At 41.2% G+C, this 27,881-nt stretch overlaps 1 protein-coding gene across 1 annotated transcript in view; it reads right to left on the bottom strand.

Moving 5' to 3' along the window:
• LOC121377971 overlaps nt 1–27,605 on the bottom strand; it is a 30,774-nt gene extending 3,169 nt beyond the window's left edge. Inside the window, exons 1-4 of the mRNA XM_041506067.1 lie at nt 27,054–27,605; nt 26,654–26,749; nt 26,332–26,512; nt 25,467–25,941 (exon numbers count right to left, since the gene is read on the bottom strand). Coding sequence (XP_041362001.1) covers nt 25,467–25,941; nt 26,332–26,512; nt 26,654–26,749; nt 27,054–27,605 — 1,304 coding nt within the window. The remainder of the gene's footprint in view (nt 1–25,466; nt 25,942–26,331; nt 26,513–26,653; nt 26,750–27,053) is intronic.
• Between the last annotated feature and the right edge of the window lie 276 nt (nt 27,606–27,881).

The raw sequence follows: 27,881 nt of genomic DNA, 5'->3' as shown, positions 1-27,881 counted from the left end.
ATATGTCTGACGTTTTTTAACCGTAAATAAAATGTGATGAGTGCGTCGTTAAATAAGACATTTCTTTCTTTCTATTTATTTATTTATTTATTTTATTAATTGGTTGATTGGGCTGGGGGCGGTGTCGCAGAAGGGACAGCTGCTGGCGGTTGAGTCGCCAGTTTTGGCGCCCCCCCCCCCCCCCCCTACTAGTACTACTGCTGTTGCTGCTTCTGTTACTACTACTACTATTACACCACACTACTACTACTGCTACTAGTACTACTGCTGTTGCTGCTTCTGCTAAAACAACAGCAACTACTACTACTACTATTACCACCACTACTACTACTACTGCTACTAGTACTACTGTTGTTGCTGCTTCTGCTACAACAACAACAACTACTACTACTATATATAACTCTTTATAATCTATATGTAGATCCCCTTTGAACTGGGGGGGGGGGGGTAAGCTGCCCCTCAACCGATTTCTACACCTATGCAACAGTAGTAGTAGCAGCAGCAGCGGCGAGGGACATTAAATTGTATATCCAGGTGTCCCATTGCGTTCTGCACATCCCAACACAGCATATAGAGAAGCTACTGGTATTAAAGAAACAATAACCTATGTTAGTGTTACAATAGGTATCGAATTACATGTATTAATAAATAATAATAAACAATTTTATGGAATATCTGAATCGTTTAGGACATAATGCGACTACCCTTGTGAATGTAGGATTTGCTTTTATGCCTTTCACATATAATGTGAAACGTTTTGCAACAGAAAATGTATATTTAATATTCCTGTACACTGGTTTTGGCCACACAAGTTGACGAAAACCAACATGAGCGACATCCAGATTAAAATATCTCAGATAGTACAACCACACAGTGCGTACATGACTCTTGTCATTTGAAGTAAAGAAAATGTAATCACTTTAACCTGAATGCTGAAATATATCCACACGTTTTGTTCATACAGCCCTATCAACGAAAGAACGTAAGTACTACCCATTTCAATATAGTTATTACAGAAACTTTCATAGGTCGTCATAGTCAGGGCTCGAACTTAACGACTGCACTGACGGCAATTGAGATATAAATTGCCGTAGGTCGGGTACATCACCGACGGCGCAAAAGTGCCGTGGGTAAAGCTCCTCAATGATGGTAAAATGTTTACACCTGGTGTACATTAGCTGCCAGTATATAACATCAGTACATTTAAAATATATGTCTACATACAGCAAAATAACGTTTCAGTCCTATTTATTTGCTACAAAAGTATTATTGTTTTCAGTTACCATGGGCAGGCTTTAATTTACCGCTGGTGGGCCGTTTCACCCATGACAATTTTGTTTCTAAATTGTCGTGGGATGATGATGATGATAACTAGTTTAACGTGCCCATATACCACTAGAGTCAGACCTCCAGTAAGATCGGTGGCCTGACTCGGGATGTGTGTGTGTGTGGGGGGGGGGGGGGGGGGGGGGTAGTGTTGAAAATGGGCAGAATTTTGAAAATAGCATTTAGTAAAATGTTAATAGAATAAAATATTTAATTTTTTTTTTTTTTTAAATTACAAGCTGAAAATAAAAAGAATTGACTGCTCGGCCGAATATTTATATAATTTGGAACATTTTAGAAGGACAGTCCAAAAATAAATAAGAGAAAGAAGAGAGGATCGGACTATTTAATAATATTTAAACAAAAGAAGTAATTTCGACATAAAATTTTGAACGAAGGTCTAAATGTTTAAAGTCCGATCTATATGTCCACGTGAGTGGCCACGTTAAGGCCGTTGGAGTTTGGCCTTCGGCGAACCGATGAGCGGAGGACCGGCAAAGGCGGGGATGAAGTGCTTCCATCTCTGGTCGGCGAGGATGGTTATGACACTCCGGTAGTCGTTGCCGAAAAGGGCCTTGACGATCCTGTGGATGGTGTGGCTATCCATCTCTCTAACCAGGACCGCTTGTCGGTAGACTCCTTCTCGGCGCTGAGTTAGTACCAACCCCGTCTTGCCGGCTGTAGATTTGATGTTGTGTAGCTCGTAAGCGCTTCCATCAGGCAGTTGTTTTAGCTCTGGTTTCACTAGTCCGCCCATCAGTGTTGCCGGATCCGTCTCTCCCTGCACGAACTTCAGGAAGCCGGACCTGATTTTCCCGATCTGAACTTTCCAGACGGCTTCCGAGTCGGAGGGGGACGGTGCGAGTGTTGGATGAGGCCGGGCCTTGTCAGGTTGGTCGCTCGGCTGAGCGACGGCCTTCCTCTTTCCAACAGCGGCTGATCGGGCCGGTGGCTTGACGACTGGCAGTACCGGGGATACCGGCCAGTTCTGTCTGGGCCACGTAGTGGTCGACTCAGGCTGGGCTGGGGGCGGTGTCGTAGAAGGGACAGCCGCTGGCTGTTAAGCCGCCAGTTTTGGTTCCCCCCCCCCCCCCCCCCCCGTGCCGTTCCTGGAGCGCTTTTCCTCTTCCTCCACCTCCGCCGTACACCAAAGTCATGAAAACCCGTGATCCGGTGTACGTGACGCAATACTCAAGTAGCTTCCCGTAACTCAGTAAGAGTACCCCCAGGTGGGGGGTGGGGGTGAGGGTGGGGGGGGGGGGGTTAACTCGAGAGTACATGGTGAGACGTCTGTTCTCATCCCAAGTTAGCTTGGACAAATTGTTACGTTGGAGCCCTGTCATAGATACTAAATATTCGAAATACTTCGTCAACTCTGGTGACAGTCATGTTTGTACAGTATCCAGGGCTTAAATCATATACACATAGCTATCATCTGTCTCTACCAGTAGCAAGAGCAATTCCATATGCTCGACACTAAAGGGGCGTTAAAGGGTGGGACCAATATAAGTATGTCAAAAATAAGCGAGCACAAGGGGGGGGGGGAGGGGGAGGGGGGGCAACTGAACGAGTCCCGAAGGCGCGATGTATTTGGGGGATACGGCGGCATGTTACAAAGGTTATTTGCCCGTTACTGTAACTCTCGCCGTTAATCTCGATCCGTAAGCCTCGCTACAACTTTTGCATTCAGTCGAGATGTAAAGGTTATAAAAAAAAGGCCACAATTATTGGGGGGGGGGGGGGGGGGGGGGGGGGGGGGGGGGGGGGGGGGCTGGCCACCCCCGCCTGCTTTGGGCCTGCAAATTAAGTACAAACATACCAACCTCTAAACATTTCACCTCAAAAATCAATGGAATGTAAAGCTATAATTAGATTAAGATAACTTGAAATGCATTTCAGAATGTATGTACAACGTTTTACCAGCTATTTTTAACATTATTGACCTAAAAAGACATCAGCGTGCACGGAACAGACAAAAAACCTGTGCACACATTGTTGAGATATAAAGCCATGCAGCAGAAGTTTACCTGGTTTTAACATTTAGCTGACAGAAATGCATTAAGAGCCTTTGCTGACCTTTCTAAGAGGTACCCAACAGCTAACAGATGGTAGAACATAAACCGGGAAGCCTCAATGCCAAGACATTATTATAATTTATCATCCATCAAAGTCTTTTGTAGGAGATATCGCTGGCAATATAATGTGCGATATCCCCTGCGATATTCATCTAGGAGATATCGCTTCTTATAATCTTGATTGGTCAAATTTTAATCACAAGACAGTCTTTTGTTACGTCACTGTTAATTTCAGCGCTAAACATATCATTACTGACGTCACGCCACTGTTGTTCTGGACCCATATTCACAAAACAGTGTAAATTTACGTCTACGACTAGCCTCAATGTCGAGAGATTATTATAGTTTATTATGAAAGGCTTCTGTGGGAGATATCGCTGGCAATATAATGTGCGATATCCTCTGCGATATTCATCTAGGAGATATCGCTTCTTATAATCTTGATTGGTTAAATTTTAATCACAAGACAGTCTTTTGTTACGCCACTGTTAATTTCAGCCCTAAACCTATCATTAGTGACGTCACGCCACTGTCGTTCTGCTAGTTAAATATAGTAACATTCATCCCACATAACTGACTGTTTACAATTGTCGCAAATGAAAAGAATGATAATGGATGATGAAAAGAATATCCTCTCGTGTCAGCAAACCTCGGATTTCATACTTTTATCAACTCGTGCTGATAAATTATTTTAGTACGCCGCTGTGTATGTTTCAGCGCTAAACCTAGCATTAGTGACGTCACGCCACTGTCGTTCTGCTAGTCAACGAGTCTGCCGTTGCTAAATATAATGACATTCATCCCACAATACTGACATTGTTTACAATTGTCGCAAATGAAAAGAATGATAATGGATGATGAAAAGAATATCCCCTCGTGTCAGCAAGCCTCGGATTTCATACTTTTATCAACTCGTGCTGATAAATTATGATATCACAAGACACTCGGGGAGTATCCTCTATATACTCGTGTAGTGTCCTGCAGCTGAGAAGCCGGCGTAACTATAACCTTGCAGAAATAATGTTTCTTTTCATCTAATTGAGACCATTCGACCCACGAACACAGATCATAGCTAGATTTGTTTTAGCTAATGCACGTTTTCTACCACTGATTTACCAGCAGTCAGATGCCAATTGTGTTGTCTTATACCACTGGTTTACCAGCATTCAGATGCCAATTGTGTTGTCTTATACCATGTTACAGTGGTGGTAATCGTGATGGTAGTACATCATGATGACGATGTATTTGATGTAGTTTCTTTCTGTAATCTTGCATATTATTTAATGTAGTATATTTCCCTATTCCTAGAGTAGAGGAAATATCCTTTTTGAGGTGGGTGTGTGTGACGGTACATGCTCTTAAATTTGTTTCGCCTGTGGCGATTTTAATTGTGTTAGAGGGCCGTGTGCAGTTTCATTGCACTTAAGCCCAGATGGGCAACTTGTTACGTAATACTTCTGCGCGACGGTCCTCGATCGGTACGCCTAATACACACCCAGCCAGGACCGGAGGCCATGTGGCTAGTAGTTACGTAATATCTCCGGTAGTGCTGTTTATGGCCAGGAGATTGCTCGCGGTTGGCGACAGCCAGACTGACGATCAGAGAGAAATATACCGACTCTAGTAGAGGTAGAAAATGAGATGATACGTGAGGTACCGCCTTGTACCCCCAGGCAAAATCCTGATTTATAATAAATAGCTAGTGTTTTAGAGATATCGGGGAGAACGAATTAGGAAGGCTCCAGGGGATCACGGACGTCGTCCACTGAACGAAATATATTAGTTCAGACGGGACTTTGGTAATTATATATTTTCTGCTCTGTGTATAACCTTGATGTGATTGATGTGACTTTAAATATTTTAATACTGTATTATACCAATATTCTTTAGACAGTGTCTTCGGTCATCTGACGAAGTAAATCGTAGACTTTTTGTTCTAACATTATACGAGTATTTGGTAATATAAAGCTTAGCCAGTCATCCTAGACGACCTAGGTAAACTGTAGGTTATTGTCTTTATTGTGATAAGTATTAATTCTGTGTTACAAGGTTACTGAATGAGTAGTTAGGGTTAATTAAAAATTAACCCGTTAGGAATAGAGCTGTAATTCCTTTATTAATTAAGTTCCCCTGGAAGCGTTTCTAAATTATCACACGTTACTGAACGAGTAGTAAGGGTTAATTAAAAATTAACCAGTTAGGAATGGTGTTGTAATTCCTTTATTAATTAACTTCTCCTGGAAGCGTTTCTCAATAATCACACGTGTGGGTGTGGTGTAACGGTGAAGTGATTCGCATATTGTGTAACTAGACACCTAGAGATTAACTAATTAAGTGATCAGTTCTGGGTTGTTATTATTGCTGTTATTAATTAACTACTACGGCTGTACAATTGTCAGCGTAGGATAATACAGATTCCAAAGTGTATTGTGTTTTGTTGTGTTTCTAGTGAGCTAAACGTGCTATAATAATATATACTTTATATAAGATCGTATCTCTGATCATACCTAGAGACGAGCCATACTAGGGTTTAACCACCTGTTACAGAGAGATCTAATAGATATACAGTTAGGAGAGATATTTTGATAATCGTGTTTTATTCAGTTACGGGAATTATAGAATCCCCGTGACACACCAAAAATAAAAATGCAGACAGTGGTCTCAAATTTTGTTCGTCAATAAAAACAAAAATTGTTCTGAATGTGCAATTTAAATATGACTTGACCTGACTGAAATTTTAAACGGAGTGCTTTCATAATCAGGTTAGGTCAGGTCATGGGGTTCAACGTGCTCATTCAGAGCAAGCTGTTTTAGCGCACTCCTGTCATGGGCACAGGTGCTGGCCTCAGCTGGCTCCTCCGTCCAGGACAGGAAAGGGTTGGGGTGGGTGGGAGAGGGGACTGTCTGCACTGGCAGGTGTAAGAGAGTAGCACGTCCAATCGGTAGCAGGTGGAGGTGGTTTTGGTGCTATGGCATTTGCAATATCCCGTAGGATTAAGCCAAATTGAATGTAGGAAATTTGACGCATTTTTGAACGGTCCGCCTAAATAGAAATGGGGAGCTATATATATTTTTGAACTTAGTATGCCGAGAGTAGCTCGTTACTGGGACCTAGTTGGTGTTGAGATGTCTCCCAAGGTTGCCCATAGTGGCCCTTAAAAGGGCCTGATCTGTTCAGAAAAGGAAATATTCACTTGGTTTCACACACACACACACACACACACACACACACACACACACACACACACACACACACACACACACACACACCGATTGCCACATTCAGTAACGATTGTAGGCATTAGGACAAATATTGTTAAAATTGCAACTGATTCAAAATTGTAAGTACAAAAATGCTAAATAAATTTAACAATAAAGGTGTACACAATATTTCAACTCAATATCTTGAGGCATCGGTTGAGTGCTCGCTAGCGGTGCTTGGGTCGCAAGATCGAACCACATCGGTGTATCCATTCACCTGATTGGGTTTTTTCTCGTTCCAACTAGTGCACCACATCTGGTCAAAGGCTGTCATATGTGTTTTCCTGTCTGTGGGAAAGAGCACAAAAAAGATCCCTTGCTGCATTAGAACAAAACGTAGCGGGCTTTCCTCTGATGACAACGTGGTGTTTGACATCCAATAGCATATGATCAATATATTCTAGTGGTGTCATTAAACATTATACTTCTAACTTCTAACAATATTAAGTACAGATAAATGTTCATAAAAGGTAAATATTTAAAGAACACCACAGTAAAAACTAGTAATATAAACAAATATTATGTACCGGCTTCGGTGGCGTCGTGGTTAGGCCATCGGTCTACAGGCTGGTAGGTACTGGGTTCCGATCCCAGTCGAGGCATTGAATTTTTAATCCAGATACCGACTCCAAACTCTGAGTGAGTGCTCCGCAAGGCTCAGTGGGTAGGTGTAAACCACTTGCACCGACCAGTGATCCATAACTGGTTCAACAAAGGCCATCGTTTGTGCTATCCTGTCTGTGGGAAGAGCAAATAAAAGATCCCTTACTGCCTATCGTAAAAAAGAGTAGCCTATGTGGCGCCAGCGGGTTTCCTCTAAAAAAATAAAAAAATAGTGTCAGAATGACCATATGTTTGACGTCCAATAGCCGATAAGATAAAATAATCAATGTGCTCTAGTGGCGTCGTTAAATAATACAAACAAACTTCATAAATATTATGTTGTAACACGAAACTAACTGCGATTTGGCTTAGATGATAAAACGTTCCCAATTTCATGTCGGCTTTTTCTTTGACCTACAAGCCCAAATCAAAACTAAAACAATGTCTATTTCTCAAGCAGCTCGTGCGTCTTGTATCAGGGACAGTTCTAACAGATTGTCTGGGTCACCATAATGGATTAAGTACTAGCCAGTGCGCTGTTCGACGATTAGTCTTCGCAATAATTATTATCTTTTGGATATAAATTAATAAATTAATTGTGCTAAATAATACTAACTACATTTTTAGGGGTGATTTTAAAAAGTCAATGCAATAATTTGAATAAACAAAATCATGGACTCCGTTTGTTTGTGTGTGTGTGTGTGTGTGTGTGTGTGTGTGTGTGTGTGTGTGTGTGTGTGTGATCAGATGACGTCACACTGTTGCAGAATGCCACCTTCATTGTAGGTGACAATCGGTTGAAACGACCGTTGCCAAGTATGCAAATCGGGCCAGTTGTTCAAAAATTAATCACTGTGTAACCATTAGTTAAGAGAAATTATTAAAACCAAATATTAAATGACTTCAAAGAACAATTGAACAATATATTAAAATTTGACTAAGAACAGCATAATAAAAAAATATATTAGGTAGGCCCCTGCGAAGCTTCGTATATTCGATTCGATTCGAAATCGTCGCGAAGCTTCGATTCGATTCGATACAATGTTTGTGTATTCGGAATTTCGAATACTGCAGTGTACGGACAACAGACCTCTTTCACATTCCCATTGCGCAAGTGCGCGAAGAGTACCGTCCCTTGCCGAATTGGACGGTATCGAGGCTATATACAAATTGGGGGGCATGATCGACAGTTGTCATGAGCGTCGTGAGTAGCTTCGTAGGAGCTGTGAATCTCTAGCGACTAACGTACATATTTCGTATAAGATGTGTCACGGGGATTCTATAATTCCCGTAACTGAATAAAACACGATTATCAAAATATCTCTCCTAACTGTATATCTTTTAGATCTCTCTGTAACAGGCTGTTAAACCCTAGTATGGCTCGTCTCTAGGTATGATCAGAGATACGATCTTATATAAAGTATATATTATTATAGCACGTTAGTTCTCTAGAAAACACAACAAAAACACAATACACTTTGGAATCTGTATTAATCTACGCTGACAAATGTACAGCCGTAGTAGTTAATTAATAACAGCAATAATAACAACCCAGAACTGATCACTTAATTAGTTAATCTCTAGGTGTCTAGTTACACAATATGCGAATCACTTCACCGTTACACCACACCCACACGTGTGATAATTGAGAAACGCTTCCCGGAGAAGTTAATTAATAAAGGAATTACAGCTCTATTCCTAACGGGTTAATTTTTAATTAACCCTAACTACTCATTCAGTAACGTGTGATAATTTAGGAACGCTTCCAGGGGAACTTAATTAATAAAGGAATTTCAGCTCTATTCCTAACGGGTTAATTTTTAATTAACCCTAACTACTCATTCAGTTACCGTGTGACACAGAATTAATATTGGTACCTATCACAATAAAGACAATAACCTACAGTTTACCTAGGTCCGCTAGGATGACTGCCTAAGCTTTATATGACCAAATACTCATATAATGTTAGAACAAAAAGTCTACGATTTACTTCGTCAGATAACCGAAGACACTGTCTAAAGAATATTGGTATAATACAGTATCAAATATTTAAAGTCACATCAATCACATCAAGGTTATACACAGAGCAGAAATGATATTTACCAGAGTCCAAACGGACTAACGTTCCCGCGAAGCTTCCTTTTCGTTCTTCTCGATATCTCTAAAACACTAGCTATTTATTATAAATCAGGATTTTGCCTGGGGGTACAAGGCGGTACCTCACGTATCATCTCATATTCTACATCTACTAGAGTCGGTATATTTCTCTCTGATCGTCAGTCTGGCTGTCGCCAACCGCGAGCAATCTCCTGGTCATAAACAGCACTACCGGAGATATTACGTAACTACTAGCCACATGGCCTCCGCACCTGGCTGAGGGTGTGTATTACGCGTACCGATCGAGGACGGTCGCGCAGAAGTCTTACGTAACAAGTTGCCCATCTGGGCTACGGGCAATAAACTCGCCAAAGGCGAAACAAATTAAAATCGCCACAGGCGAAACAAATTTAACAGCATGTTCCGTGACACACCCCCACCTCAAAAGGGATATTTCCTCTACTCTAGGAATAGGGAAATATACTACATTAAAACAAAAAGGTGCGTTAACCGACGCATACGGGCATTTATAACACATGTAATAATAAGGTGACTACCAGTAATCACACTGAGTCTCTGAGTCCCTGGTATACAAATAAAATATATATAAACAAAACAGAAATAAAGAATGTCAACACATTATCATAACATTCAACTTCGGGACAGGGCATCAGCGATTACATTGGGTGTGCCCTTGATATGTTCAATGGTAATTGGGTATTCTTGCAGAAGAAGACTCCATCTCAAAACTCTCTGGTTGGAGGCTTTCATTCTGTGAATGAAAGTAAGCGCATTATGATCAGTAAAGACCACCACTTGGTGCACTGCCGATTTCACGTAGATCTGAAAATGCTTCAGAGCTTGTACCATGGCCAAAGCTTCCTTCTCTATAGTGGAATAGTTCACCTGGTGTTTGTCAAACTTTTTCGAGAAGAAACTTACAGGATGGTCCAGTCCATTTTCGTCTTCCTGGAACAGCACAGCTCCAGCTCCCACGTCACTTGCATCCACAGCTAGCTTGAACGGCATTCGGTAGTCTGGTGCTGCCATCACGGGAGACGAGGAGAGCATCTGCTTGAGACGGTTAAATGACTTCTCGCATTCATCTGACCACTGGAACTTCGTTTCCTTCTTTAGCAGCGAGGTGATGGGTGCCGCTACCATCGCAAATCTAGCGCAGAAACGACGATAATAACCGGCCATGCCAAGGAACCGGCGAACTTCACGACGGTTGGTCGGTGCAGGGTACTGGCTGATGCTTAGTGTCTTGGCCTGCAGTGGGGCGACGCAACCATGTCCGACAGTATGACCTAAGTAGGTCACTGAAGCTCTCACGAATTCGCATTTGCCCAGGTTCACAGTCAAGTTAGCTTTCTGTAGGCGACTGAATATTAGTTGTAACCCGGTTAAATGTTCATCCCAAGTGTCGGTGGCTAACACCACATCGTCCAGATACACACTGACGTTTTCTAAATCCGATAACACCCGGTTCATCATCCTTTGAAAGGCAGCAGGGGCAGTCTTCAACCCAAACGGCATTACTCGGAATTGGAAGAGGCCGTCAGGTGTGATGATCGTCAGAATGTCCTTAGCTTCCTCCATTAACGGAATGGCATAAAAACCCTTCAGTAGGTCCAATTTGGTGATGTATTGCGCGTGTCCAACTCGGTCGATGCAATCGTCAAGGCGGGGTAGAGGGTAGGCATCTGCCTTGATGAGTTGATTCACGCGACGTAGGTCAGCGCACACCCGGAAACTGTTATCTCCCTTTTGAATCAGAATAACAGGTGATGCCCACTGACTGTTTGATGGTTCCAGAATGTCGTGTTCCAACATGTAATCTATCTCCTTTTTTAGTGCCACACGTTTTACAGGATTTATCCGATAGGCATGCTGTCGAATCGGTGTAGCGTTGGGTTCGAAGCGCACATCCTGGATTAAGGTATTGGTAACCGTTGGAAAGTCCTGACAAATGGAAACATTGTCTTGTATCAACGTAGTCAGCTCTGCTCGCTGGCGGCTGTCAAGGTGCTGTAGATAGGAACTCAAGTCTGCTAGAATCTGGCTGTTGGTTAATTTGATCTCCGCAGTCTTGACGTCATCACAGGAAATTGAGTGACTCTCAATTTGGACAGGCAACACTGGAACTATCGGCAGTCTGTCAAAATAACCTTTTAGCAAATTGATGTGACAATACCTACTTTTCCTAACCCTATCAGGAGTGTTTATCACATACCCTGTCTCATTAACCCGTTTGTGCACAACATAGGGACCGAAATACCGGTTCTGTAATGAACCCCGTTTAATGGGAAGGTACAGCAGCACTTTATCACCTGGTTTAAATTCCCGACTCTTAGCCTTCCTATCAAACACTGATTTTATTTTGCTCTGAGCATAGCTCAGATGCTTTCTAGCCAGTTCGGTCGCCTGCCACAACCTATCTCTAACTCTCCCTACATAAATCAGCAGGTTTTCGGCATTATCCTTGTCTAACCAACTATCTTTTACCAATTTGAGAGGGCCTCGGGCTGAATGCCCATAGACCAACTCAAATGGGGTGAATCCTAAGGATTCTTGCTTAGCATCCCGTGCTGCGAACAACACGAAAGGAATTGACTGGTCCCAGTCAGTACCATTATCGAAACAATGGTAGCGGAGCATACTTTTCATGCTCTGGTGGAAACGTTCTATGGCGCCCTGGCTCTCAGGGTGGAATGCAGCAGAACGAATCTGTCGTATATCTAACATAGACAGTACTTGCTGGATTAACTTGCTCATAAAGTTCGTACCCCGGTCGCTTTGAATTTCACCTGGTAAACTTGTGTACGTAAAGTACTTAAGCAGCGCACTAGCTACAACCGACGCAGTAACCTTCCTTAAGGGAATCGCCTCTGGAAAACGCGTAGTTAAGCACATAATTGTTAACAAGAATTGGTTGCCTGAACGCGTTTTCGGTAATGACCCCACGACATCTATCAACACTTTTGAAAAGGCTTCCCCAACTATGGGAACCTTCTGCAGGGGATAGGGAGGAATTAGCTGGTTTGGTTTGCCCACAACCTGACACACATGACATGACATACAATGCTTACTGACATCTGCAAACATATCCCCCAAAAAATAAAACTCTGAGGCAAGTTTACTATGAGTTTTATTCCGCCCTAAGTGGCCAGCAAACACGTCCTCATGTGCTAACAATAACAATGACGGACGGTACTTAGAGGGCACCACAATTCTACATCTTGTCACAAATTCCTCACTATCAGGCACAACCTTTTCCACACTCTTATTCATTAACACTCCCACGTCCATATAATACCCTGACATCTGATCCTTCATCTCACCCTTAGTTAACAATGTAGTGCGAGCTGCCAACAAACTTGGATCAGCCCCCTGCTCTAGAATTAACTCTTGTCTATTACCAGGTAAATCCCCTCTATCAAACACAATTGGTTCAATTCCCCTCTGCGGGAGATCAACAGGTTCCACCACATTTAATTCCTCAGTTGACTTATCTACCATATTACTGATAACCTCATCCACTCCAATTTCATGGCTCACACACGTATCAGACAAATCACAAATATCCTCTGGGTCTCGTGCTAACCTACTGGCCATAGCCCTAGTCTTTACACACGCAGGATACCTAATCTCATCAACCTCACACTCTTTTATTGGTAACGTGCTGTCTTTAATTAACAGTTGGTCACATTTCGGCTGACAACACTGACTAGTCAAATCATTTCCCAACAAAACTCCTATGTTTTCAACAGGCAAGTCCTTCACAACACCCATAACGACTGGTCCCGTCACAAACTTCGAACACAAGAAAACCTTATGTAACCTGACAACCATATTTTCTCCAGTAACCGAGGTTAAAGCCAAACTACGTCCTATGTCTGAGTTTTCAATACCAGCTAAACACTCTTGCGTGATCAAACTCTGACTACACCCGGTATCTCTATAGATTGATATTGCCTTAGGACACAACTCTTGTTTCACATCACAAACCATACCAGTGGATACATACGGGTTTACTTTCTCTGCCATGGGACTAACCATTAACTCTCTCGCTAACGGAGCTGACCTCACTAAACCGACCACTTGCGCATTATCGCGTTTCCTTTTAAAACAGTCCCCGATAAGATGGTTATCCTTTTTACAATAACTGTAGTGTGGACGAAAAGTTCGTGCATTGGCTGATAATGCAGGTCTATCCTTACTTTGCCCACCAGGTGCATTCCTTGCCTGACTAGCTGACCAGCTAGATGACTCTCCCCGATAGTTACTTTCCCGGGAAAAACCTGGCTGAAATTTCTTGTTATCACCCTGTTGTAAAGAGCTACCCGGTACTGCCTGAGCTTTGTGTATTAACACGTAATCATCTGCCACTATGCCTGCCTCCTCTATCTTTTTGACATCACGATCCTCTAAATGAATACGTAAGGTAACTGGTAATCCATTTTTGATGTCCTGTAAGATCAACAACTCCCGTAACTCGGTATATGACTCTACCTGATGAGACACCACCCATTTATCAAACATCCCTGCCTTCTTAGCCACAAACTCACTATAAGACTGACCCTGCGTTTTTCTCAACTCGCTATACCGTAAACGATAATCCTCTGGTCGTAATTCATAAGCCCTCAACACTGCAGACTTAACTAGGTCGTACTGACTTGCTCGCTCATCACTCATTGAATTATAAGCTATACTAGGCTTCCCCTTAAACTTAGACACGGCTAACAATGTCCACTTAGACTGCGGCCAATTTAGCTGCTTAGCGGCCCGTTCAAAAAGTTGAAAGAACATGTCTACCTCCTGATCGTCAAATACAGGCACTGATCTATAAGCCTCCGACATGTTAAAACCATGTCCTGCCTCACGTCTAACTTCTTCAGTATTCAACTTTAACTCATGTTCCACTTTTAATTTTTCTAACTGGAATTCTCTATCCCTCTCTTCTCTTTCTCTCTCTCTCTCTATCCCTCTCTCTATCTTCTCTATCCCTATCTTCTTTCTCTCTATCTCTATGTCTATCTTCTCTATCTCTCTCTTCTCTTTCTCTCTCTCTCTCTCTCTCTCTATCTTCTTTTCTCTCTCTCTCTCTCTCTCTCTCTCTCTCTCTCTCTCTCTCTCTCTCTCTCTCTCTCTCTCTCTCTCTCTCTCTCTATCTCTCTCTCTATCTTCTCTATCTCTCTCTATCTTCTCTATCTCTCTCTCTATCTAATGCACGTTCTTCTCTTTCGTACTCAAGCTTTTTAAAAGCTAATTGTTGTTCCACACTTAACTAATTTATTTCTATCTCTGGAACAATCTCACTGTCTTCCATAACAGGACTATCACCAAAAACTTCCTGGATAATAATTGTCCTTATATCTCCTAAGGTTTTAGCTGATGTTAAATCAATTTCTCGCTCACCCGCGATTTCAACTAACTCGGCCTTACGTGCTCGCTTAATCTCCACTACACTGAGCGTAGGCCTATTCAGCAAATTCTTATCCAATTTTCTACTCCTGTCACGGGGATTCTATAATTCCCGTAACTGAATAAAACAGGATTATCAAAATATCTCTCCTAACTGTATATCTATTAGATCTCTCTGTAACAGGCTGTTAAACCCTAGTATGGCTCGTCTCTAGGTATGATCAGAGATACAATCTTATATAAAGTATATATTATTATAGCACGTTAGTTCTCTAGAAAACACAACAAAAACACAATATACTTTGGAATCTGTATTAATCTACGCTGACAAATGTACAGCCGTAGTAGTTAATTAATAACAGCAATAATAACAACCCAGAACTGATCACTTAATTAGTTAATCTCTAGGTGTCTAGTTACACAATATGCGAATCACTTCACCGTTACACCACACCCACACGTGTGATAATTGAGAAACGCTTCCCGGAGAAGTTAATTAATAAAGGAATTACAGCTCTATTCCTAACGGGTTAATTTTTAATTAACCCTAACTACTCATTCAGTAACGTGTGATAATTTAGGAACGCTTCCAGGGGAACTTAATTAATAAAGGAATTTCAGCTCTATTCCTAACGGGTTAATTTTTAATTAACCCTAACTACTCATTCAGTAACCTTGTGACACAGAATTAATATTGGTACCTATCACAATAAAGACAATAACCTACAGTTTACCTAGGTCCGCTAGGATGACTGGCTAAGCTTTATATTACCAAATACTCATATAATGTTAGAACAAAAAGTCTACGATTTACCTCGTCAGATAACCGAAGACACTGTCTAAAGAATATTGGTATAATACAGTATCAAATATTTAAAGTCACATCAATCACATCAAGGTTATACACAGAGCAGAAATGATATTTACCAAAGTCCAAACGGACTAACGTTCCCGCGAAGCTTCCTTTTCGTTCTTCTCGATATCTCTAAAACACTAGCTATTTATTATAAATCAGGATTTTTCTTGGGGGTACAAGGCGGAACCTCACGTATCATCTCATATTCTACATCTACTAGAGTCGGTATATTTCTCTCTGATCGTCAGTCTGGCTGTCGCCAACCGCGAGCAATCTCCTGGCCATAAACAGCACTACCGGAGATATTACGTAACTACTAGCCACATGGCCTCCGCACCTGGCTGAGGGTGTGTATTAGGCGTACCGATCGAGGACGGTCGCGAAGAAGTCTTACGTAACAAGTTGCCCATCTGGGCTACGGGCAATAAACTGCACACGGCCCTCTAACACAATTAAAATCGCCACAGGCGAAACAAATTTAAGAGCATGTTCCGTGACAAGATGTTAAAATGGCTGCGAAAAACGGTCGACTTAAAGTTTAGATCGGAATGGTTTGAGACCAAAATAATGAAACATTAACTTAGACGAAGTCTCTGGAGCCGCCTGTCAAGGGTATTTTAACAGCGCAAAATTGAAAGATTCATACAATAAAATTAATTTTAGTGGAATGTGTTTGCTATTTTTGACAATTAGAATTATAGTTAAATATTCACGCGGATTTACCACAATCTGATTAAAATTAGCTCTACTGGTCTCACCAGTAGATCTAACAGCATTGCATGGACTCACATGTCCAGGTGACATTTCATCTAAAAATAACAATTTAAATATCGACCAATTACACTTCGCCTTTTATAACGTTATTCGGGAGCATACAAATTCTAAAAATATCGGTCGAGACTATGTATGCAATAGGCGAACTTGTTGGTCTATTTCAACAATGAAAAAACAGGGGGAAAAGTGCAGTAATAAACTCTGGATTGTATACTAGCATAAAAGAATTTTATGTCTATACCATCACGTTTTTTGTTTGTTTTTTCGTCTTGAAACGAATTTTATATAACATTTATATTGAAATTAGTTTCCGGCATACTTCGTAATTCACCCGTATCATTTCGTATACCCTCGGCATAATCTCGAATGTTTTCAAATTCTTTTCAAGTCAATGGCATGATTTTGCAAGTAAGGTTTTGATTGGTCGAATGAAATAGTGGAGCTAATTTTAATTAGATTGGGATTTACCAGTGATGTTTAATTCTCCACATGTATCAGTATTTAAAATTTAATAAAATATGCCTCTCCTTCACCCTAACAACCCCCCCCCCCCCCCCCCCCCCCCCCACAGCTCCATTTTCCCCTTATTGTTTCATTAAAGGGACATTCCTCAGTTTGCTGCAAGTTTTAACAGAGACTTTTTAACGAGTGTAATTGCATATCAAATATATTTTTCTGCATGTGAAATATTAGTGGCTGTATATTAAATGTGTTTCTGATCGTTTTAATATTTGTACTAGGTTAAATTTCACTTTATTTCCTAAAACGTATTTAAAGACGAAATCCAGTTTGGGCTTTTTACAAATATTAAGACGATCAGAAACACATTGAATATACAGACACTAATATTCTAAACAAGAAAATATATTTAATATGAAAGTTTAATCGTAGAACATTTTGTTAGAAACATCTTACAATGCAGCAAACTCGGGAATGTCCCTTTACAAAAAGACAGTCGTATAACTACTAATCAATGTCACATGTCTGTCCACGAATTATTTATTTATGTATTTATTTATTTACTGATTTATTTATCTTATTTTATTTATTATTTTATTTTCACTATCATTTATATCAGATACATACAACTTCACTTGAAATAATAGCTGATATTTACGAAGTTTTAAAACATATATGAGCTGTCAAACCTACAACTTAGCATGACGTTAGACAACGAGTAAACGCGGCTGTTTGCGTTGTTTGTTTTGGAGAATTTAGAAGATGACATCTTCTTTACATGAAGATCAGCATGAAGTAAACATATATCTGTATGTACAATAGTGTTTGGTTACTACTTTGTATTTTGTATTTTGTACCTGAGAGCATTGGTCGAGATCGCTAGCGATACCATCAGTACTTTGATACACATTTACAAGCATAGGGAGAAGTCCTATATATATCGATATGGTATGCAAGTATCACACGATTTTATAACGTACATGATTATACATAACAAAATTCAGCAAATTTTCCTAATTTGATCTTTGGTCTAACTTATGAATATTATATATAACTTCAGGCCCGTAGCCAGCATGATTAATGATTAGCGGGGTGGGGGGATCGAAATTTAATGTAAACGGAACTCATCAAACGCGAGCGCCGATGGCGCGGAGCCGTAGACGGGAGGGTGGGGTGGGGATGTTTCCCCATATATATATATATATATATATATATATATATATATATATATATATATATATACTCTTCAAAAGAAGAAACGCAAAACCACATTGTCGTAACATTTGGAGAATTGATTTAATTATTGAATGGTGAGTCCGATAATTACCAAATGTTGCAGGATTGTTCACAATTCACTCTAGTCCATTGTGAGTAAGTGATAGGACACACCACCAAGGTCAAGGTCATCTGGAGTCAATACCGGGTGTGGCCTCCGCGTGTGTTGACAACTGCCTGGCACCGCCTGCCCATTGAAGCAACCAGAGTACGGATGACGTCCCGGGGTATGGTAGTCCACTCGGCCTGCAAGGCTGCTGCCAGCTCGGACAGGGTCTGGGGCTGTGGTTGTCGCTGTCGGAGGCGTCGGTCCAACTCGTCCCATAGACTCAATTGGGTTCAAATCCGGTGATATCGATGGCCAAGGAAGGACATTAATGTTGTTCTGTAGGAAAGCCGTTGTGAGACGTGCTGTGTGAGGCCTGGCGTTGTCATGTTGGAACACTGCGTTGGCGTTGGCCATAACTGGAACGATGTGTGGCCGGAGGATCTGGTCAATGTAGCCCTGTGCATTCAGGTTGCCCTGCACGTGGACCAGGTCAGTTCTGCCAGTGTGTGAGATGGCTGCCCACACCATGACACTACCCCCGCCGAATCTGTCCACTTCCTGCACGCAGTTTGCCGCATAACGTTCACCACGACGCCTATACACGCGACATCTTCCATCATGACGTCGGAGCAGAAATCGGGACTCGTCACTGAACCACACCTGTCTCCATCGCAGTTGAGGCCATTGTCGATGAATCTGGCACCACTGCAGTCGGAGTCGACGGTGTTGTGGTGTTAAGATGACACCTCGAACTGGACGTCTGGCACGAATTCCTACCTCACGTAGGCGGTTCCGTACGGTCTTTTCGGATATCCTGCGCAAACCTGGTATTGCTGCGGCTGTGGAGGTGGCAGTAGTCAATCGTTCCCGAAGGTGGCGTACCCGGATGTAGCGGTCCTGCCCGGGGGTAGTGACCCGTGGTCGACCGGATCTAGGGAGGTCACGTGTTGATCCATGTTGCTGGTAACGGTCCCACAGTCTGGAGATGGTGCTTGGGGACACATGGAATGCCCTGGCAACGGCCGTTCTGGATTCGCCTGCGTCTAGTCGGCCGATGGCATTGTTTCTCTGCGGTTCACTGAGACGTGGCATGTCCTGGATTGTCAACTGTCGGCCAGATACAGAGGCCAGGCAAGCGAACACCCTGCACTTTTATACTGTCGGTGTTCATGTTGCACGTGCAGACAACGCACGTGCAGTGGTGACATGGTTTGCACGTGGCTGCGTTTTTGCGAATACTCACATTTTGGAACTTTATTGTACATTAGCTGCGTTTTATCGAATGTAACCGTGGGAATGTGTTTGGGACATGCAATGACCTTATATTCACAAAGCATGAACCGGTAGGAAACATAAAATCGGAGTTATAACCCATTTGTACCCTTTTGCGTTTCTTTTTTTGAAGAGTATATATATATATATATATATATATATATATATATATATATATATATATATATATATATATATATATATATAACACCCCTTGCCAAACAATGAGATGACGCCGGTTACACTCGAGAATAATACACGAACTCTTGTTGCGAAATATACGTTAACAAGTTACATTAAGTTGTGGTATGCATGTAAAATGGACTGGCCACAGAGCCACGACAAGAAACCGTTTGTTTTCAGTCGTACCAATGTATTTATAATAAATGATACATGGCATACTTCTCACATCCCACAAACAGGATAGCATACACGACGTCCTTTGATGGATCCTTGGTTGGGACGAGAAATAATCAAACGGGCCCACTGAGGAGGATCGAACCTTCAGCACATGGAACCTCAGACAGACGTTCTTGCTACGTTATCCCGGTCATTTGGGGACAAGGACTTTTATATGTAAAATACGAAAGAAAAAAAATTCATTTGAGCGGAACTCTCAATCCTGCGTGGGGGGATTGTCCGATACCCCCCCCCCCCCCCCCCCCTGGCTACGGGCCTGACATGGAACTTAATATGTTTGCTTCAAACATTCAAACGAAGTACCTTATGACTGGTACCTTATGACTTCGCATAATAAACCATGAGTTTATAATAAAGAGACCATCCTGAGTTTGTAGCTATATTATCAAGCTGTCGGCTAGTCTAATATGTTATAGGCTAAATCAAACTTACATCTTTCTTAGGTTAAATAATCTTGCTTCGAATTTAAATAGCTGTATATGCAATACAGTTACATTTCTGACCATTCTTAGGTCGGTAGCAACCGAGATGTCGGAGGGGGACTATAGCCCCACGTTTATAAACCCGGTTTAAAATATGGATTTTGCCCCCCCCCCCCCCCCCCCCCGTTACATATTGTGCTCCCTCCACTTCCCCAACTCCAGATATCGTTCCTACGGGCCTGATTCTAATGTTTTATATACCATAGCTCAAATTTCATATGTATCGTTTAATTTTATTCCAAATACCTAACAAAATTTTAAATAACTTGGTAAAAAGAAATCCCGACAAGAATCCTGAATGTAATCTGTATAATGCTTTATAAATATTTAAATCATGTTAAATACAATAAATATCTGCATACATACACGCGCGCACACATTAATACTATTTCATCCTATATCCGATATTTATTGCGTACGAATCCGAACCGATGGTTTGTCAGGTGTTAACAACCAAATATTTTGTATTTCGTGATAAGCAATAATTCACAAATGTCTCCAATAAGTCTTGTTGGATGTCGACAGAATTTTCGGGTTCCCTACTGATAGAATAATTAATCATGGAGATATTCACATTCCTATTGCGTGGCCTACCATTGTCTATGCCCCCCCCCCCCCCCCCCCAACTTGTCCACAGGTCTATTTTCCTGTAACTTACTTTGGTTAAAAAAAAAGAGAAAAAAGTCCCCTCCTCCGATTACATGCCATATAAATGATGTTTAGACTTTCATCTATCTTTTTTTGTTAATTCAAGATGTCTCTGGGTGCATTCTGGGATATTTAATTTCATAATGGGGTGGGGTTAAATTCTTTAACCATTAAATGCGTTTTTGGTTAATATATCTTGATAATTTTATTTTATTCTACAAATGCATAAAATATATCAGACACTACTATAACGGTCTTTCTTCTTTGTCTTCTTATTATTTGGCTTTGAACTTACTGTATTAAATACCTGAAAAAGAGAAATAAATCTAAAGACGGTCCAAATATCATAAATTAAAAACAAAGTAAATTAAGTGTGGATGAAACCAATCTTCGTCATCTCATTAATTTTTTACTTTATTGATTGATTGATTGACTAATTTTTCTAGGAAGATAGGACAATTTACTGTCATCACTGCTGATAGATCGCAACAATAAATAACATCCAGGCGCGAATATAAGTATTTTTTTTATTTTTTATTAAGGGGATAGGGGCAATCTAAATCCGTGCCTAGACTTTATAAAAGCAGAGTATACATCTAAAATTTCAGTTGCTATAATATGTAGTACCGTAGCGTCATCTTCCATGTATATATTTACCTTCGGTTGATACCGTGCGCATATGGTGTCGATTTTTTATTATTATTTTTTTGAGTCTTACCCATTGTTGGTCCCAGCACGAAGAATTCACACCTCTACCCTCCCCCCCCCCACCCCCCACCCCCCGCCCCATTAAAAAGCCCGCGTACGGGCCTGATATACTAGTACTTTCTTTATGTGATAGAACCAACTGGCCTAGTTGAGCCCCATCGCCACCCAATGACACCTATTTTCCCCCACCTCTTACAATTACCGGCCATCCCATATAACACGTGGAAAAGAAGGAATTAACACTCGTGCACGGTGTGGTGATTTGCGTCCTTTGAGAGTCTGTGTATTCGAGACGTCTGGAGTCTGTGTATTCGAGACGTCTGGTGTAAAAGAGAAATATTTTGCATAGTTCGGATTGTGGTTAGGTTGTGGGGAGCATGATTGTATATAATAATTATTAAGTTTGCTTTTCAAGCCTGTAACACATTTTGGTAAACAAGTTCCTTGTTCGATGATGGGGACCTAGGGACTATGCCTGCACAGTTTTAATTCAGTATGTGAGTAGATGAATTCTAGGATATTTGATTTCATTTTTCATAAATACAGTCTGATAAAATGGCCTTACAACGCGTCGTTTTAGACTGGGTTGAGGGCTAAATTACATGTTACCTAATATATCTTTTGATAATTATATTTTATTTTATAAACTGAAATACACAAAATATATTAGATACTAAGTTATAAAGGTCTTATTTCATCTGCCTTATTATTTTATTTTTGAACTTACTGTATTAAACACCTTGGGGGGGGGGGGGGGGGTGAGGGTCCAGAAAGTGAAAATATAAAACAAATATAGGGTGGATGAATCCAATCTTCAGACTGCTGTTGTTTCTTCACTCCCGCTGCACTGAAATATGTGTGCTTAAAAACAAAATTTTAATAAAAATGTGTTTTTTTTGTGTTTTTTTTTTGTTTTGTTTTTTTAATCGTCACAATATTATAAATACTAAACAAAGTCAAAACTGATATATTTGAAGAAAAAGACCCTAATAAAAATACAATAAAAAGTAAATAACCCCAGACCCCCCCCCCACACACACACACACACCACACACACAGATAGAGAGGGGTGGGGGTGGGGTGGGGTGGGGGGACGACGCACACACCAGACAAACCTGCACCCAAATTCCTTTCGTAAATCGGGTTGGTAAACGCACAATTATGCATGCACGGTTATTGGAGAGAAATGGCATATTTTATGATTACACGTTTTTCCAAATCAAAATCAAATGAACATGTAAATGACAGCCCTATATAAAACCCGCACTCGATCCTTTTGTAATTGCTGACACGTTTTCAGTTATTAAAAAAAGCTCCTAGACAAAATAACATAGGACCGTTGGTAAAAAAGATAAACTAGTAAGCATACTGGTACAGCTATTGGAACACAGGTAAATGAGGGATATATATATATAATATACCCGCAACAACAACGGTCCCAGATAAATCAGGTACCCAAGTTTCTTTTGGAAATCACGCCAGCTCACAATAACTATTATCAAAGGAGTTATGAAACGAAATAACAGGTGATCGTTGGTCAAATCGGCGGTAAACATATTTGTACAGCAAGTGGAGAAAGGGTAAATGGTGGCTAGAGAGAATACACTAGTAACAACAACAGCCCCAGATAAAACCTGTACCCAAGTTCCTTTTTGAAATTACGCCAGCTCACGTATTAACAAAGCAGCACACAAACGATCGGCGATCGTTGGTCAAATCGGCGGTAAACAAGTATACAATGTTATTGATACAGCTAGTAGAGAAAATGTAATTGGGGGCTAGAGATAATATACCGGGCCCATAACAACAGCACCAGATAAAACCAGTACCCTAGTTCGTTTTTGAAATTACGCCAGCTCACATATTAACAAAGCAGCATACAAACGATCGGCACTCGTTGGTGAAATCGGCGGTAAACAAGTATACAATGTTACTGATACAGCTAGTAGAGAAAATGTAATTGGGGGCTAGATATAATATATCGGGCCCATAACAACAGCACCAGATAAAACCTGTATCCAAGATCCTTTAGGAAACTCACATTAATTAAACAAAACAGCTCGCAGACGAAACGATGGTTCGGATCGTTGGACAAATCGGCCTTAAACATGATATTGGTACAGCTAGAGGAGAAAGGGTAAATGGTGGCTAGAGGGAATATTCTTGCAACAACAACAACAGCCCCAGATACAACCTCTACCGAAGTTCCTTTTTGAAATCACGCCAACTCTCATATTGACAAATCAGCACACAAACAACCGGCGATCGTTGGGATCGTTGGTCAAATCGACGGTAAACAGAATGATATTGGTACAGGTAGTGAAAAGGTAAATGGGGTTAAATATAAAGTATTTGCAGCAACAACATCCCCATATAAAACCTCTTCCAGGCACGTGTAGCACACGCCCCTCCCACTTGTGGACGAATATGTACGGGTTTTTTTTTTTTTTTTTTTTTTGGTCGTATATTTAAATAAAGATTTTTTAAAATTGGCTTGTGTCCCCTCCCCCACTAGAGACTGAGCCCCCTCCATTAGAGATTGTGCTCCAAACCCCCACACCCGGATATTGTTACCACCTGCCTGCGTACCCAAGTTCCTATCGAAAATCACTCCCAACGCATTTTTATATTAACAAAGCAGTTCGCAGACGAAACGACTAACGATCAGTTGTCAAATCGGCGGTAAACATAAATGTATAATGATATTGGTACAGATAGTGAAGAAAATGTAAATGGGGCCCAGAGGGAATATATCCACAATAAAAACAGCCTCAAATAAAACCTGTATTCAAGTTCCTTTTGGAAATCTATTAACAAAGCAACTTGCAGACCCGCGATCGTTTGGGCCGTTGGTAAATTCAGCCGCAAAAATAATGATATTGCAGGCGTGTGTGCACAGGGGTGTGCTTCAGGGCCTACCCTCCTCCCCCTTCCCGAATTTTCTTTTTAAAAATAATGTTTTTTTGCGAAGCATGACCCGACATTCCCTAAAAACATCTCTCACCAGTCTAGACACTGGTACTCATTTTTCTGCATATGCGCCTTTGTACGTTGTTTTGTAACCCCCCCCCCCCCCCCCCCCCTCATAAACGTAGCTCGCCAACCTTCTAACATTATTTCATACGCGCCTGCATTGGCAAAAACAGAAAAAGAAAAAAAGACACAAATAAAAAAAAAAAACCTAAATAATAATACATGTATTAATAATGAAGTGTTTGTTAGCCGCTTCATGGGCGTACATAGGAATTTGTAAAGGGGGGTTCCAAAATAGATTGCAGAGATAGGGGGCAATCCAATGCGAGCGAGCGGAGGGAGCGAAGTTAGTCCGGTTTGGGGGTTCGGTGGGGCGCCGTAAGCCCCCCGCTAAAATTTTGGGTTTTGCAGTCTCTCAGGGCACTTCTGACATATACTGTAGGGTTAAGTTTGGGGCCAAATTGGGGGTTTCATAGGAACAATTTTTAGAAAAAAATTAATTAAAAATCAACAAGGCATGGAAAAGGCCCCAGAAAATGTTGAAATTTAAGGTGCTCTCTGGTGGACTTTAGACACGTATTTAACACCAATATAATGCTGTACAAGATGCGTTTTTAACGGTTTTATATATGGCAAATGAAACAAGTACGGTCTGTATCATGGCAGATTCAGAAAAAAATTAGCAAGACAGTTGGTTATGAACAGACTTCAAGTTTATTGACAGTTTACACACGGATGGTTTTTCTGACAAATGGTTTTACTGAAATATTAGATTCTGGAGTTCAAGTTTCCTTGGATGGAGAGATGCGAACATGTTGACCACTTGTTCGAGATCAATTTTGTGTCCATAGTGAATATGTAACAGGGCCAGAGACGATAAACGCTCTTGACCCATACTTGCTCGCATGTAGGTGTTCAAGCGCCTGAGAACGCTGCAGCTTATTTCACACTCACAACTTGTGACTGGCAGAGTGCAAACGATTTGAAGAAGAACATGTAAATTCGGATATAACTTCGCATCGCATTCTTTAATGGCACGACTGCATGATTGTGGTCGGTCGTTGCGATCCATATCCATGTAATGAGCTCTCCAACGAATCATTTCCTCTGGAATAAGCTCACTTGAAGGCAAGCCATCTTCGTATTGTTGTACAGCATCACTGACATCCAGATCGGCCTTCTCGCAGAGAACAGATGGGACAAGACCAATCAGTCTGGCGCAATTTCTTGCCAAACCTGTTGATAAATTGATTGTATTTGAACAGTTGTTTCTACAATAAATATATTTATGACATGTTCACAAATGTATCAAATAGAGACCATATGTTAATACAGCAAATTAGCGAACTACATTAGGCATGTCAGACATATAGTTCTGTCACGGTCCCCACCATGACTTGCTCCTTCGTAAGTGTTGGTTATAGGAGTCCCAGGGAGAGACGTGCATTTATTAACCTCGCCAGATCGAGGTTATTGCAATGTGGTCCGTGTCTGTGTGTCTGTCCGTGTGTCTGTCCATATGTCTGTCCAGTCACATATCTCAAAAAACATTCATCATAACGACTTCAATTTTTTTACACAGATCAGATAATTCTACGCCATAATATGTCGCTTTGTAGTCATCACCTGAGAACCGAGTATCCAGTTCCACGATAATATGGTCCAAGAGTGGTATCTCGGTGTTGCGGATATGGTACCCCTTTACAGCACACATGCACCTATCACTACAGTCGCATTCAGGGACAGGCGCGTTGCTGCGGTGCTGTTGCCTCTTCGCTATGCGTGGTAGTGACGGTCCCACGTCAACCTGTAACAGAGCATTGACCACGTTTATTTATTTTTTAGAGAATCGTTAATACTTACTCGTGCATGCTTAAATAAAACCTGAGGGAGGTAGGTAATAGACATAGTGTAATGAGTTAGATTCTTATATACAGGCGTTACAGACCTTGTCAGCCATTCTGGTGGCATGTGTGAACCATCTGTCAAAGTGGCTGTCGACGTTGTCTCGTATATCCTGATATGTATGTTTAACTTCATCCACCTGCAAGATATATTCTAAATTATGTATACCCGATACACATGTCACGGCTGGTGAGATATATCAGCATATATATAAAATACATCTAAACATATAAGTCTACTATTAAGGTAGTCTTTTCAGACGGAAATTTTCTATGATGTTTGCAATTTATGTCATGGACACATTCATTCGTACGTAAACATGGACTGCAGTTGAAATACACACATATCTGCCGCTTGATGTCGATCATATTCCTTATGGACGTAATTTTGCAAGAGTGTACCAAAACCAAATTCAGTTAATGGGAATTGCAGTGCGTATATACTGCCATTGGTGCTGAATCGCGGATACGTTTCTGGATGCCCACTTTCTCACTACTCATATTCGATGCCCAGTCATAGCACTGGCTACTCATATCAGCTGTGTCGAGATGCACCTTTTCGAGCCAACTTAGTATTTCTGCTGCAATGTAGGCTCCTGTGATCCTGTTGAGTGTAATGAATTCCATGAATTCTTCCCGGATGTTGCCATCATATTCAATGAAGCAAATACACAGAGGCATCTGCTCTGTGTGGTGACACTCTACCTCGTCAACCATGATTGTATAAAACTTTGCTTGACAAATGTCCGATAAGATGGTGCTTCTGACGATACCCCCCATGATTTCAATAACTTCGTTTTGGATGCGTGGTGACAGATATTGACCTTTCGATTTAGAACCTTCCTGCAGATGTTGTAAGACGGGATCGGATTCTCCAAGCAATTTTAGCATTGCAAGAAAATTACCTGGGTTTATGGCCTCATCCAATACATTCTCGACTTTACCTTGCAGTCCAATACACTGTCTACCACAATGAAGAATGGACTTGGCAATCATTGTTACGATGTGCCTGTTTTCTGTTATTCTGCTTTGCCTTGATCGATCCAATACGCAGTGAATCCCTTTGTTTGGTGTTTCAATGGAACTTTTGAAGTGGGTGGCATCACTTAAAGCAGAACAATGATAGACGGTTTTTGCGTGTTCGCTTAGTACCTCATGCAGGTTTGTCCACTTCGTAAACGGTTTGTTCACCAGAGCGCCTTTACTTCCCCTATCCTTGACTAACAGAGCACAGAACACGCAAAACACGCCATCGAGTTTTGGACTGTACAC

Source organism: Gigantopelta aegis, chromosome 7 (genome assembly GCF_016097555.1).
Source record: "Gigantopelta aegis isolate Gae_Host chromosome 7, Gae_host_genome, whole genome shotgun sequence".
Classification (NCBI taxonomy): domain Eukaryota; kingdom Metazoa; phylum Mollusca; class Gastropoda; order Neomphalida; family Peltospiridae; genus Gigantopelta; species Gigantopelta aegis.
Note: the sequence above shows the minus strand (reverse complement) of the source record. Positions and strands in the feature narration are given on the sequence as shown.